General features: G+C 50.0%; 2 protein-coding genes across 2 annotated transcripts in view; both read left to right on the plus strand.

The window, feature by feature from the left end:
* EFL1 (elongation factor like GTPase 1) overlaps positions 1 to 4941 on the plus strand; it is a 122610-nt gene extending 117669 nt beyond the window's left edge. Inside the window, exon 20 of the mRNA XM_056345276.1 lies at positions 4367 to 4941. Within this exon, the coding sequence (XP_056201251.1) occupies positions 4367 to 4372 (6 nt within the window). The 3' untranslated portion in view covers positions 4373 to 4941. The remainder of the gene's footprint in view (positions 1 to 4366) is intronic.
* Positions 4942 to 6193: 1252 nt separating this feature from the next.
* On the plus strand, positions 6194 to 12588 carry MEX3B (mex-3 RNA binding family member B). Its single transcript, XM_056345277.1, has 2 exons — positions 6194 to 7294; positions 8276 to 12588. Exons 1-2 carry the CDS (start codon positions 7033 to 7035, stop codon positions 9694 to 9696), a joined length of 1683 nt encoding a protein of 560 aa, XP_056201252.1. The 5' UTR covers positions 6194 to 7032; the 3' UTR covers positions 9697 to 12588.
* The last annotated feature ends 1152 nt before the right edge of the window (positions 12589 to 13740 follow it).

Below are 13740 nucleotides of genomic sequence, written 5' to 3' on the forward strand. Positions count from 1 at the left end.
ACACACAGCACTGCTGAGCACCGTATTTAGGCAGAGTTAATGGTGATGTCCTAGGTGGCCAGCATTATATTTCCATTGGTTTATGTTGCTTTGTCCCTGTCAGTACTGTCCACATGGAGGGCTCAGGAAGAACGGTAGTTTAAGCTGCAATTTAATTCCCTGTAGATGGAGATTTGCTGTGACAGAAATGCCTGTCATCCCAGCAGTCTCTCACATCTGCTGGAGGCAGAAGAGTATGTGAAACAATAACTCTGCCAGCAGATGTGGTTCTGTAGGGACAGTAGTGTCTGTGGTACGAAAATTCTCTCCCAAAATACAGATCTGTGGGGACAGTAAGCGTCTGTGTTAAGTGACAACTTTGCAGCATCTGCTGGGACAGTAATGTCTGTGATACATAAATGCATCTCTGCATCTGCTGGATTGTTCAGAGAGAGATGTATTGTATATATCTAGTTTTAGATGTGAAAATCTCCTTCACTTTAATTTGGGGGATCTGTTTCATTCTTCCCACAGAGTTCTTATTAAGAACCGTCTTATGTAAGAAGAGCTGAAGGTGTTCGTGAGTCTTTTGCACATAGGGCAGACATTGCCACATTTCAGCCGCCGAGAAATACTGCTATGTTTTCTCCTACCATGGTATTAATCATTAATGGCTTTGTTCTCAATGAACAGCCCAAGTATCTTCAATGATGCTCTTGTGAGTGCTAATGCTTTGTGGTCGCAGTAAGAGCATCTCATGAGAAATGTGTTTGTTCAGAGCAGAGATGCACCACAAACAGAGTGTTCTGATCCAGACCAGATTTCAGACATTCCTAAGTACAGATGTGTGCAGATAAGGATTTTTAAATTTGGCCTCATCTCTACGCTAGGCACCGGACCCGAGTCAGGGAGGACTGCGCTGGAGACAGCCAATTTTCCAGCAGCGCAACTCCATTCAGATGTCAGGGTATTTTGCTACAACAAAGGCTGATGTTGACATTTTTTCTTGGATAGAGACAGATGCAAGAGCTTCTGCCTCAAGGTTATCCATTATACAGTATATTAAGTAGATGTTTTAACATCGTGCTTCCTGCAGAGACAGAAATGAATGATAATTAATACTTATCAATTAAAATCCAATCTTTTCCCATGTGTATTTATATGCTGATCTTCAACCTACAAGGCAATCCTGTGACAAGAATTAGATACTCTTTTATTGGGGAGCATTGGGATTATGGTCAGGGAGGTATTATTCACTCATTTATTGAGTACTGCGTTTATGCCTAGATTTTGCTGAGGCGTTGTATATAAACATAGTCTGTATAAAGGAGTTTATAAGCAATTAGCATTACAGGGACAATTATTTTCTCCTTTTTGTAGCAGCACTGAGTAGGGGGGGAGGGATGGAAGAGAGAGGAAGCAAAGGTTGTACATGTTTTATGACCATAATTATAATTGTTTCACAGATTAAAATTTAATTAAAATTTAATTATAATTTACTGTTTCACAGATTAAAACTGATGAAAAAAGACTCAAGGTTAGGACTGTCTCACAGATCTATGAGCTATCTAGCTCAGCTTAAATATACAAATATAAATTATTATTTTATTTTAATCTAGCCGCTGTCTAATAGAGAGTGCCCACAAGTGTGATAGGTGCTTTACAGACTCGAGCCGCCAGTGCTGCATCGCAATCTGAATACTGGCCCAAGGGCCCTGGTAACAAAGAGCTCCAATCCCGCAGCTGTGCACAGAGGAGCACTCCACTGCGAGGGCTGCACGCAGGAGCAGCCTGGAAGGCTGGACTCTAAACATGGAATGTGAGAGCAAGGGAAAGGCAGAAGCAATTTTCATTTTTGAGCTCTGGTCGGCATGGTTGTTAAACGCCACTTGATTCAGATATACTGTGTGATAACCCTCGTTTGTAAGCGAGAGGCAGAATGGAACAATAAATGAAGGAGGCCACTCACAGTCCAGGTGGAGAGTTTTAAAGTGGGCAGGTGATCTGGCTGGTTGGTTTTGATTTATTATAAAGGCATCTTTATGCTTTTTGAATTGCCTTCCATCAGTCATGTTAAAACTGCATTCTTGTAAGGTAGTTCATCCCCTACACACATGCACACACTACTCACTCATGTCAAACTAATAGCAAACGCTTATGAAGAAAGTATGGTATGTGGTGCCTGTTACAAAAATCTTTTTTTCATTGATATACTGGAAACAAGCATATACCAGTTTAGCAACTGGTATAAATTTATAGTATGGTATCAACATTTTCAGAGACTGCTTCAGACTGTTAAAGGTGTGAGACTTTTTCTGGTTTGTGGCAAAATTGCTTTTCACAACTTGTCGCAGAAGATCTTTGTTTTTTAAAAAAAAAAAACATTTTGCAAATGAATTCTGTAACAGGGAGAGGTGTAGAATTATGGGGGTGAAAGCGCACGTGGGGAAAATCATCATCTCCCCGTTTCTATGTTTTGATGTGACATTCCTTATCATGAGGAAGAGAGGCACTTCTGCAGCTTCCCTGCCCCTGAGCCTCCTCCCATCTCGGAAAGGTATCACAAAGCCACACGCTACTCCAGCTCCATTTTATTCCTTGTCTTTTATTAACACAGCCACAGTGTTTTGAGAGCTCTGCTCATCCCTTAGTATAAAGCATCCAAAGTGGTTGGAACAACTGATGGCAAAATAATAAACATTTTCAGCTGCAGTTGTTCAGATTCTGGATGAGTTGTTTGTAAACATCTTGTTTAGAACTGTCAAGAGGTGGAGCTAACATCACTGAGAGAGGATAAATTCTGAACGGTGCTCTGAGATTTCACTGCCACTGAATGTAGGTTAATATGGGATTCAATAGGAAATCTGGCTTGTATATTGCTACATATTACAGGAAACGAAGGAACTTGTCATTTGTCTGCAGATTGCTAATTGCAGTTTATTCCACATGCAAAAGGTTAATTTGGGTGTGTTATCACAGTAATCGCATGCGCTGTCTCAGAATAAACTACACTCCTGCTCTTATTGATGATCTGGCCTGTGGGATTGGGCATGTTATTTTGTAAGATTATGGCAAATAAGAATTTTACAGGGAATGCTGTTAACAGTAGGCAGCAGTGTCCTTAAGTGTAAAACAACTGGGATAGAGTAGAGTTGCAAGTCTCTAGTATGAAATACTTCTTTCCTTGACCCTTAATCTAGTTATTCCCTGAGATGCATGTAATTTATTCTTTGTGATGATACGTTGAAAACAGGGGTCTCATCTATTCTAAATGAAAATTATATTCTACTCTTATTATTGCTAATCCTTTGTATTTAGAGTAGTATTTAAAGGCCTCAGATTAATTCAGGATCTCTTCGTGCTAGGTGCTGTCTTGTATACACACAGTAAGATCACTGCCCCAAAGACTTTACACTTTAATTAAATAAAGGTTGGAGGAAGGAAGTTTTATTACCTCTGTCACAAATGGGAAATGATAACAGAGAGAAACTAAAAGGACTGAGAATTACACTCCTCCTGCAATGAGCCCTGTATTTGCCTGTAATATATCCTCCCTTCCTGCTTTTGTTAAGTTGCTATAAATTGGTAGGTAGATGGTTGGTCTCTCCCCCAGAGATGGGGTTTACTGTAATTCTGCATATGTTTCAAGGTTTTATGGAATGAAAGGCATTATGTAGATAGATAACACTTTAATTTATATCTGATTAAGTTATTCTGAAGAAATATTTCTGTGGAGTAAGTAGATTCATATGAATCTTGTGTGCATTCCTTGTTGCCATATGAGCACACTATTGCACAGACTCTGCGTTCCCTGGGGGGCTGTGCAGTTGGTGCATGCGTGTTTTAAGGTACATCAGTATAACTTTTTTATTGTTATTATTCCCTATAGTTTGCTCTTAAATGTTTTCTAAAATAGTAAAAAAGCAATAGCCCTCAAGATGTTGAACCATTCCACAGGATTCATGGGAGGCTTGAAACACCAGTGCACACTTAGTATCCCAGAAATGCATCTCCTTCTCCCCCTGCCCCTGGAAAGTATCATGCTTATTCTGAAATGCATTTTACACATTTTTAATTAGAGCTTCTAGCTTGACATTAAAAAATAAAGCTAGAACTGCATGGAGTCTTCATAGGAAATATTGTCTCAAATCGAGGAACAAAACCCTGAAGATAACTTGTTTTCCTTTTTCTCCACAGCCAGTATATGGATGTTCAGTAACAATACAGTGATCTTGGGCAGAAACACAATCCGAGTTTAAGCAGGTGGGATGGGAAGGGGGGAAGGAGGAAAAAAAGGGGATAATGTAAGTCCAGAGAATAAACAAAACAAAGAACAGGTAAAATCCAAGCACAACCCGACTGCTCTCCTCATATCTTTGCATTTCAGTATTGATGACCCTCACGGTCAGACTTCAACAACAGTAATCCTCTACACTGGCATGTCTTTCCCTCATCTTTGTCCTGTCCTGCCCCTGTCTGGTAAGTGGGTACTGTTACTTTCTCTCTCACAGATTTTAGAGTCCTTGAGTTAAAAAGACTGCAAAGCAGCCGATTTTTCATTTATTTATTTTATTTTTTAGTTAATAATGAAGAGCAGTATTTTTAGTGTTGTCAAAGGTTCTGTCCATCTGTTTTTTCTCTGTGTAAAAAATTATGCTTAATGCTGAAAATAGTCACCAGCCTTCTGGATCCTTGAGCATTTACAAGTCATCTCTCATTTATCCCCTCATGGAAACCATCACTGCTGCCTATGGAAGTAAAGTGTAAATTTGTGAAATAAGTGATCTTGTAAATATGAAACTACAGCATTTCCTTAGTTGATGGGACAAGCCAAGCACTTGGGAAAGCACACCATCGGTGTATACCCTTGCTAGAAAACAATCCACTGGAGCTTTGTTATAAAACATGCAAACATCCTGAGGAAGTGACAGTAATTTGCAATAAACACTGCGTGTAAACAATTACCTGTGACTTGTTACACTTGTTTGTACAGGCAGCTGGCTAAACAGATCTGTGTGCACTTGTAAACGTCTGTCCCTGTCAACTTGATACTGGAAAACAATTACTTGGTATTTGATTTCTCTGAAGTGAGAAAAAGTCAGACTTTTGTACCTGACAGCTGGCAAGGACTAAGTAAATGTGGGTGCTTTTAGAGAGGTGGGGAAAAGCTGGAGAAATAAAATGTGATGGTGTTCTCATTAGAATGGCAAGGACAGTTTCATGTCTTGGTCACCAGATTGAAGGCAGGGTTTTGTGTCAGGGTACTTGCTGGAAAAGCTGTTTGTACAGCATGCTTGGAGGGTCCTGTGGTGGCAGAGAGGCGAAGTGACTTGGTCATGTGGCCCGAAGAAGAGGCAGGGGTGATTTGAGAGTGTTTTAGCAAAATGGGTGTAAAATGTTGGTGAGGTTATGCTAGAGCAGATGGGTGCGCTGCGTTCTTCCCCTCCCGACTCTTCATGAAACAGAAGAGCTGAGGCTGCGAGGCGAGGGAGCGGGGTCCGCCAGCCCGCCGCGGCCTGCAGCTGACAGGCTCACCCCGCTGGGTGCCCGGCGGGCCAGCCCCGGGCGGGTGGCAGCGGGCACAGGCCGGGCTCCGCGGCCCGCACAGCCAAGCAGCACGGCAGCACTCGGGTTAACTGCCGCCACCTCTGCAGACCCGGGCCGCGGCCGTCCCTCCCGCTCCCGGCGTGCCCGGGGAGGCGGCTCGGCCCCCGGGCCCGCAGGCGCTGCCTCCCCGCTCCTCAGGAGACCAGGGCTGGCGGCAGCCCCGGGCCCACACGGCTCCCGGCGCCCCGCCGAGGGAGGCGGCTCCGTCCTGCCGCGGGGCACCGCCGGGGCGGGGCGCGGCAGAGGCCCCAGGGGCGCCGAGCGCCCGCGGGGGGAGCCGGGCCGGGCCCTGTCAGGCGCGGGCGCTGTCGGGCGCGGGCGCGGTGCGCGGGGCGGGGGCAGGGCGCGCAGGCGCAGGGCGGGCGGGGCGGCTCCGCGCGCGGGCGCTGCCGGGGGGGGCGCAGCCGGTCGCTGAGGGGCGGCTGCCCCGCGGCGCGGAGCCCGGCGGGCCGGGCCCGTTTCACCGCCGCTCGCCGCCCGCTGCAGGGCTGCACGGTGGCGGGGAGCGGCAGCGAGGCGGTACACAAAGGGCGGCGGAGGCCGCCCATCTCGGCACACGCCCCCCGCCAGAGAAAGGAAGGGGGGGGGGGGGGGGGGGGAAAGACCCGAAAAAGCCCAGCCCCCCCTCAGCTCTCCGCCGGGGCCGGCAGCCGGGAGCGGGGCTGCTGGCGGCGGGGGGGCGGGCAGCGCGGGGCCGGCGCGGAGCCGGGACAATGGGCACACGGCGGGCCCGGCCCGGTATTGTTCCCCAGCCGACAACAAAGAGCGGAGCCGGGCCGGGCCGGGGGGGGGCAGCGCCGGCCCCTCCGCGCCGCCCTCGGCCAATGGGCGCGCGCAGCGATGGCGGCGGCGGCGCGGGGCTGTCAGCGATCGGCGCTTACGCTGCGGCTCCCGGCGCGGCCCCCCCTCCGCCCGCCTCTCCAGAGCCGTCTGGCTGCAGCAGCGCCTCAGACAGAGGAGGGGAGAGGAGGGAAAAAAAAAAAAAAAAAAACCGCTGAGTGAGTGGAGTGGAGCCTGGGAGGGGCTCCTTAAAGAAACGCTGCCGTCGCTTGGCATTGTGGCCGGCGAGGAACTCGAGGGGGGGAAGCCATCGGAGCTCCTCTCGCTATCCTCTTCCCACCCCCCCACCCCACCCCCAGCCGAGCAAAAAAAAAAAAAAAAAAAAAAAAGAAAAAAAAACCAACCCAAAAAACCTCGCGGGGGGGAGTCGTGGGGGGGGGTTCCTGAGAACATCTTATAAACCGGATTGCACTGAGAGGAGGAAAAAAAAAAAGGCAAAAAAGATACAAAATATACAAGCAAAAGGCAACAACTCCCCGGTCTCCAGCAGTCGCCCACCCTCCCTTTCCTTCTCTCCTGCTGGCCATCTGCCTTGGGTTTTCCTTTGTGTCTGATCTTTTACTACTGAGCCGAGTGCAGGAGGAGGGTGCAACACACACAGGGACTATGCCCAGCTCGCTTTTTGCAGACATGGAGAGGAACGGGAGCGGCGGCGGCGGCGGCGGCGGTGGTGGTGGTGGAGGGGGAGAGACCCTGGATGACCAAAGAGCCCTGCAGATCGCCCTGGATCAGCTCTCCCTGCTGGGGCTGGACAACGACGAGACGGGCTCCATTTACGACAGCGAGCCTCGGAAAAAGAGCGTGAACATGACTGAATGCGTCCCGGTGCCCAGCTCGGAGCATGTCGCTGAGATAGTGGGGAGACAAGGTGGGTGCCTGCATGCCAGGGGGTGGGTGCGCGGGTCGCCCCGCCGCGCTGCCGGCCGTGCGCCTGGGATGCGACACTGGCCATTCCCAGGAAAACTGCAGCCGCACCGTGGTGCCCGGTGCCGGCTTCCCCCAGACAAAGAAAGTGCAGCAGACGTGATGTTCCCGAGGAGCGTTATGCATCAGTTTCGAGATGCACTTTCAGCTGCCGGGAGAGGAGCGGCGGCGGAGGGGGGGGGGGGTGTGGGGGGTGATGATCACGAAAATAATAAAAACCGCTCCTTTTCCTGCGGCTGCAAAAGTTAAGATTTGCAAGAGGAAACGGGAGGAAAATGGGAGCCTCGGTGCTTCGACACCCCCCCCACCCCCCCAAGTTAGAAATCGTGGATTATTTTTAAGGAAGAGAAATGGAGTGGGGAAGTGGAACAATGGGATTGGAATAAAGCATCCGCAGTGGGGAATGTGGCTCATTTGGTACAGCCGCTGCTTCTCACCTTCTTAAGAACGGATTTTATTTTTCCGAAAGGAAAGTGCTGAGCAGGAATGTGGACTGGCGGGTGTGTTTATGTGTTAGGGCTGCTTGCATTTTATTATTGTATTTTATTTTTTCCGGTCGCGCAGTATTTCCACACGCTCCTTTTTTTTTTTGTTGTTGCCGTTCCTGTGAACCGCACGTTGGTAGTTGGTAGTTTCGGGGCAGTTCGCATGGCAGATGTGTCGGTGGCCACTTACGATGCCTTTGGGCGTGTGCCAGGGCTGTGGGCTGACATTACTTTACGCCGTGACTGGGGCGCCTGGATGAGATGCCAGCCATCACCTGGGCCAGGGGGACAGCGTGTTTCGGGGGTGTGGGGGATGTGTGCGTGTTCCCTTCCCTAGCAGCACCCAAATACTGGGTTGTAACCGGTTCTCCCCCCCCCCGACCTCCCCTTCCTCTTCCTCCCCTCCCCTTCGCCCTCCATCTCCCACATCTCGTTCCCAGGTTGTAAAATCAAAGCTCTGCGGGCAAAGACCAACACCTACATCAAGACCCCGGTTCGCGGGGAGGAGCCGCTCTTTGTTGTGACGGGCAGAAAGGAAGATGTGGCCATGGCCCGCAGGGAGATCATCTCGGCGGCCGAGCACTTCTCGATGATCCGAGCCTCACGGAACAAGAACACAGCCCTGAACGGCACTGTCCCCGGCCCCCCGAACCTGCCCGGCCAAACCACCATCCAGGTGCGGGTGCCTTATCGTGTGGTGGGCTTGGTCGTGGGGCCCAAGGGGGCCACCATCAAGCGCATCCAGCAGCAGACGCACACCTACATCGTGACCCCGAGCCGCGACAAGGAGCCCGTCTTCGAGGTGACGGGCATGCCTGAGAACGTGGACCGGGCCCGGGAGGAGATCGAGGCGCACATCGCCATGCGCACCGGCGGCATCATCGAGCTGACGGACGAGAATGACTTCCACGCCAACGGCACGGACGTGGGCTTCGAGCTGAACGGCACGGGCAGCCTCTGGAGCAAGCCCACGCCGCCCAGCATCACGCCCACCCCGGGCCGCAAACCCTTCTGCAACTACCGCAACGACAGCTCCAGCTCGCTGGGCAGCGCCTCCACCGACTCCTACTTCGGGGGCGGCACGGGGGGGGGCGGCGCCCGCCTGGCCGACTACAGCCCCCCGAGCCCGGCGCTCAGCTTCACCCACAACGGCAACAACAACAACAACAGCGCCAACGGCTACGTGTACGGCGGGGGCGGCGGCGGCGACGTCCTCTCCTCCCCGGACTGCTGCTCCGAGCTGCCCTTCGACTCGCCGCCCGGCTTCGACCTGGCCCCCGCCCCGCCGCCGGGGGCCGCCCTCATCTGGCCGCAGTTCGAGCGCGGCCCCGCCGCGCCCCCCTCGCCCGCGCCCTCGCCCGCCGCCGCCGCCGCCGCCTTCCCGGGCGCCGCGCCCGCCAATGCCAACCTGGCGCTGCTGGTGAGCGGCCCCCGGCGGGGCGGCGGCGCTCCGCCCCCGGCGCGGCTCTCCCCGCCCCTGCACGGCAGCGCGGCGGGGCCCGAGCACCCGCTGGCGCGGCGGGTGCGCAGCGACCCCGGGGGGCGGCTGCTGGCCGCCTCCTACCCGCTGTACGCCAACGGGCTGGGCTCCCACCTGCCGGGGCTGCCCTCCGACTCGTCGGCCTCCTCCTCCTCCTCCTCCAGCTCCTCGTCCAGCTCCTCCTGCTCCTCGTCGGGCGTGCGGCGGAAGGGCAGCCGCGACTGCTCCGTCTGCTTCGAGAGCGAGGTGATCGCCGCGCTGGTGCCCTGCGGCCACAACCTCTTCTGCATGGAGTGCGCCAACCGCATCTGCGAGAAGACGGAGCCGCAGTGCCCGGTGTGCCACAGCGCCGTCACCCAGGCCATCCGCATCTTCTCCTGAGAGCCCCGCCGCGGGCGGGCCGGGGGGCGGCGGCCGGGGCCCGCCGGGGCCGGGGGGCTGCGGGCGGCGGGCCGGGGGAGGGCGGGGGGTGGTGGTGGTGACCGCGGGTGCATGCTATACATAATAACGGGCGACTCCATTCTAGTGCTAGGCTAGTTTTTACACTGTACTTTAATACGAAGCTTCCAAAACTCTCTCTCTCTCCCCCCCCCCCCCCTTTTTTTATAAACGAACAAAAAAAAAAAACCCACAAAAAAACCCCAACCGAACAACAAAAAAAAAAAAAACGAACAGAAAAAAAACCCCGGAAAAAAATATTGAAAGTAGAAGATGCTTATGATGATGACAATGGTGTGTGGACTGTTAGTAAAACGTGCTGGTAGTTCCTAGGATGCTCATTACAAAATAATTAAATCTATGGGTGGATACTTTTCTGAATGTTCTTGAAAGGGCAAAAGTTCCTGTGAAAAACCATGATACTGCAGCTTTATCAAAGTTTAAAAAAGAAAAAAAAAAAAACCAACCCTGTAACATATCTCTTATATATATTAAAAACGTTTAAAGGTTTTAAAGATAAATTGCATTAATACAGATTGAAGTATTTTATTCTTTTTTGACTTGAAAAATTATATTTCATATTGCAAAGATGTTTACAAGTATTTTAATTTAAGTTCAGTGAACTTTTTGTAGCTGGGTTAAATCTTTTTTATTTTAGTATGGCCTTATGGCAAAGAACACTGTATTATTTTAATATCACACAATTGTGAACGGAATTACAAACCATAAAATGTGTAATGCTTTGAACAGTATTCTGTTGGGATGGAGATTTTATAGGTTCAGAAAAAAATCTTTTAAATCTGCTTCACCCAGCATATTTTCTATTCAGTGATATAAAGCATATTTTATTCTATATTATTACAAAAATGCAAATGTATAAACATATGTCAAAAGGAACTGTTGAAGCTTTCTAACATTTGTATAAATAGAATTCAGTGGAAATTACAAAAATTCTGTTGCACCACTATAGTTTTAGTATTTCTATTTTAATACATTTGTTTACCACTTGTTTATGTATATGTAGGTGATGTTACTTGAGCTTAAATGTACTTTACTGAGCAAAGTTTAAAAACAAAGTATATTTTATTTTATGATAAAGGGCCTTTAACCTCATGGTCAAATACTAATATTATATTTGCTGAGACAAGATTTGAAATTGTATCAAGAGTTTTATTTTTCTGACATTTAAAGTTCTACATAATAAAAGTAAAACTTAAGTAATGGTGCTACTTCATGTTTTTTTAAGTATTTCTATATAAATAAAATAAAATATTACAGAAAAAAAAAAGTGCTCCGTGTGGTGATTTGATCTGATGTGCTTGAGAGTCTCTTCAGGAATTTTTGTTCCTGGCTTGTAGCACTGAAATATGAAATGGGATTTTAAACTGTGTCTTGTTAATGCTGCTGCTGGAACACTTTAGCCTGTGAAAGATTCCAGAATAATCCTGCCAGCAATTGTACCTTATAACACGTTTTTAAGGGGGGGGAATCAGTTGTTCTTTTAATATGTGGCGTATTGCTGGGGTCATTCCACATGTAAAAATACTGGGTTTTTTTCAGTATCTCTAGAAAGTACTTGGCTTTGTATGAATCGTTACTCTGGGCAAATAAAGCACGTGTAAGAAACGGAGCTGACAGCTTTCTTAGCTTTGGGGTCTAAAAGCAGGTGGCAGGGGAGGCTCCTTTGGTGTGTTGGTGGCGTGCTCAGTCCTGCAGGTCCTGGCTCTGCCGTGTGCGGGGACCTCGGAACCGCGTGTCCAGCTCGGTGTTTGCTGGTGTGGAAGAAGGGCTTTAGCATCCTTCCTGAGTTCTTGAAAGTGCTTCTTGGTATTTGGCAGTTGTGGTTCGGGTAATTGGTGTTGACAAGCTTATTTGAATAAAAAATTTATTGCCGTGTTAAGTTTGTTTACTTTTGATGATGCCTGGAGTGGTATTGGGGCGAAGGAAGTGCAGATGCTTTCTGACTAACGAGCCTACGAACCCACCAGGCAAACCCTGCAATGTTTTTGTCGCTGATTTGTAGTCAATGTGTTTGAATGAACTTGCTGGGTGAAGCATGTTGGAGCAGATTTCGGAAGGTAGCTGCAGATCACTTGCAGTGTTTAGTTTTGAGTGTGCCAGTGTGCTTTCCAGCGGGCGAGCGAAAACGACAAACCAAAACCAAACTGTGTAGCGCGTTTTGTATGGTTTACTTTGTGCTTAGCAATGTATGCCAGAGCTGCTCCGCTCGGATCTCCTTCATGGACTCCAAAGCTGCTGGTTGGGTGGGAAGGGGGAGGAGGGAGAATGCGGCAGGGGATGATGGGATCTCTTTGTTTGATTTGATTTGATTTTTGCTTCTTTTCATTGAACTGTGATTGTGGTATCTTCTGATTTATAGAGTTAAAATCCCTCACCGAGTGTTGCATTTGTCTCAGGAAGCTGCTTGTTTTGAATGGTGGGGAAAAAATAAAACTCTAGTGCTGTGGAAAAGAATCCAGAGAGTGGCAGGGAAGATGTGCTTAAATACAGCAGTGGTACAGGCATTGAAAAAAACCCTTGGCAAAATGGGCTACTCTGGAGGGATCAGGAAGTTTAAGTCCACGTGTGTATTTTCTTAATGATGGGTGTTTAGGAAACGTACTCAAAATGCGTCAATCAATTTCTCATTCCAGTGTAAACATCCTGTGCCGTTGTCTGGGAAAAGTTGTGAAAATGCCTATAAATAAAAAAAGTGAATTTGATCACTTTGCTTAATTTTCCAAGCTTAGTGAAACGGAGAGGTAAATAGGACGAACAAAAAGTGAAAATTAAACGTGGCTCCTTTTTTTGTTTCCCCTCCCTTAACGTACACTACTGTGTGTCTCGGTGGTGCTAACAGTGGTGGCGTGGAAGAGTGTGAGCAGCCGATGTCCCTCCTGAGAACAGCACTCGCACTGCGGCTCGACAGGTGCCCTGCTCAGCGCGGCCACCGAGCCCCTTGCTTGATGGAACCGGCCTCATCGTCCGTGTTCGCCTTGCAGGACTTAACTTGCTATTTTGTTTACCAAACTGTGGCTGAAACAAAGGCAATCCCCTCTCCGTCCGTGGCCCTGGCTGTGTTTTCAGCCTCTGTGTGCTGGTTCAGCTCCTCTGCGAGCTCCTCGTGCGTGTTGTTTCAAGAGGGAAGATGGGCTGTAGTGCCTTAAAGACTGATTGCGTTCATTCCTCTTTGGGGATTATCTCGCCCGCAGAGGGACCAGTCTGGATTACTCTTGCTTTGGTGTTTGACGATGCAGTGAGTGCCTTTTGCCCCGTCTTCCAAACGTGCGTGCGTGTTGGTGATGGCACACTGCTGCCCAGCATGCCAGTGGGGCCAGCAGCATTGCCTGGGCCACCTCCGCTGCTCCAGGGCCAGCAGCATCACTTGGGCCACCTCCACTGCCTTGGGGCCAGCAGCATCGCCTGGGCCACCTCCGCTGCCCCGGGGCCAGCAGCATCACCTGGGCCACCTCCATGGTGGCCGGTGCCTTCCCCTGTACCGGCACACATGGTCCCTGGTGTGTTACCTCTTGTTGCTTGCTGCGCTGCCCTGACGCACCCAGGACCCCATACGTGCTCGCGGTGCCGGGATGCGAAATCCTGCGCCCTTGGCCGGTGGAGGCGAGGGCACGTGGGCAGAGGCAGCACGGGGAGGAGCGGGCAGGCTGCCCGTGCCCCAGATTTATGCCGTAGGTCAGTCCCTCGGACTGCAGAGGCCATAAATCAGCACAGAATTTGTCCCGGGGTCTGGGGCCATATGGCGTGCGAGAGCGGGAGAGCGCGAGGGCTGCCCGCGCCGGTGGGGGATAAAGGCCAGTGTTTGGTGCGGGAATATTTCAAAGCCTGAGAAAGGGGCAAAGTTCAGTTTCTAATTGAGTGCTTTGAAAGATACAGATGTATATGGTCAATGTTTATCTTCCAGAACAAAGATCACTTTGTTTTTCAAATGTTTGTGTATTGGTGCTGAAAACTGTACACGGGGGTCCC

The sequence above is a fragment of the Falco biarmicus genome, chromosome 7, assembly GCF_023638135.1.
Source record: "Falco biarmicus isolate bFalBia1 chromosome 7, bFalBia1.pri, whole genome shotgun sequence".
NCBI lineage: Eukaryota > Metazoa > Chordata > Aves > Falconiformes > Falconidae > Falco > Falco biarmicus.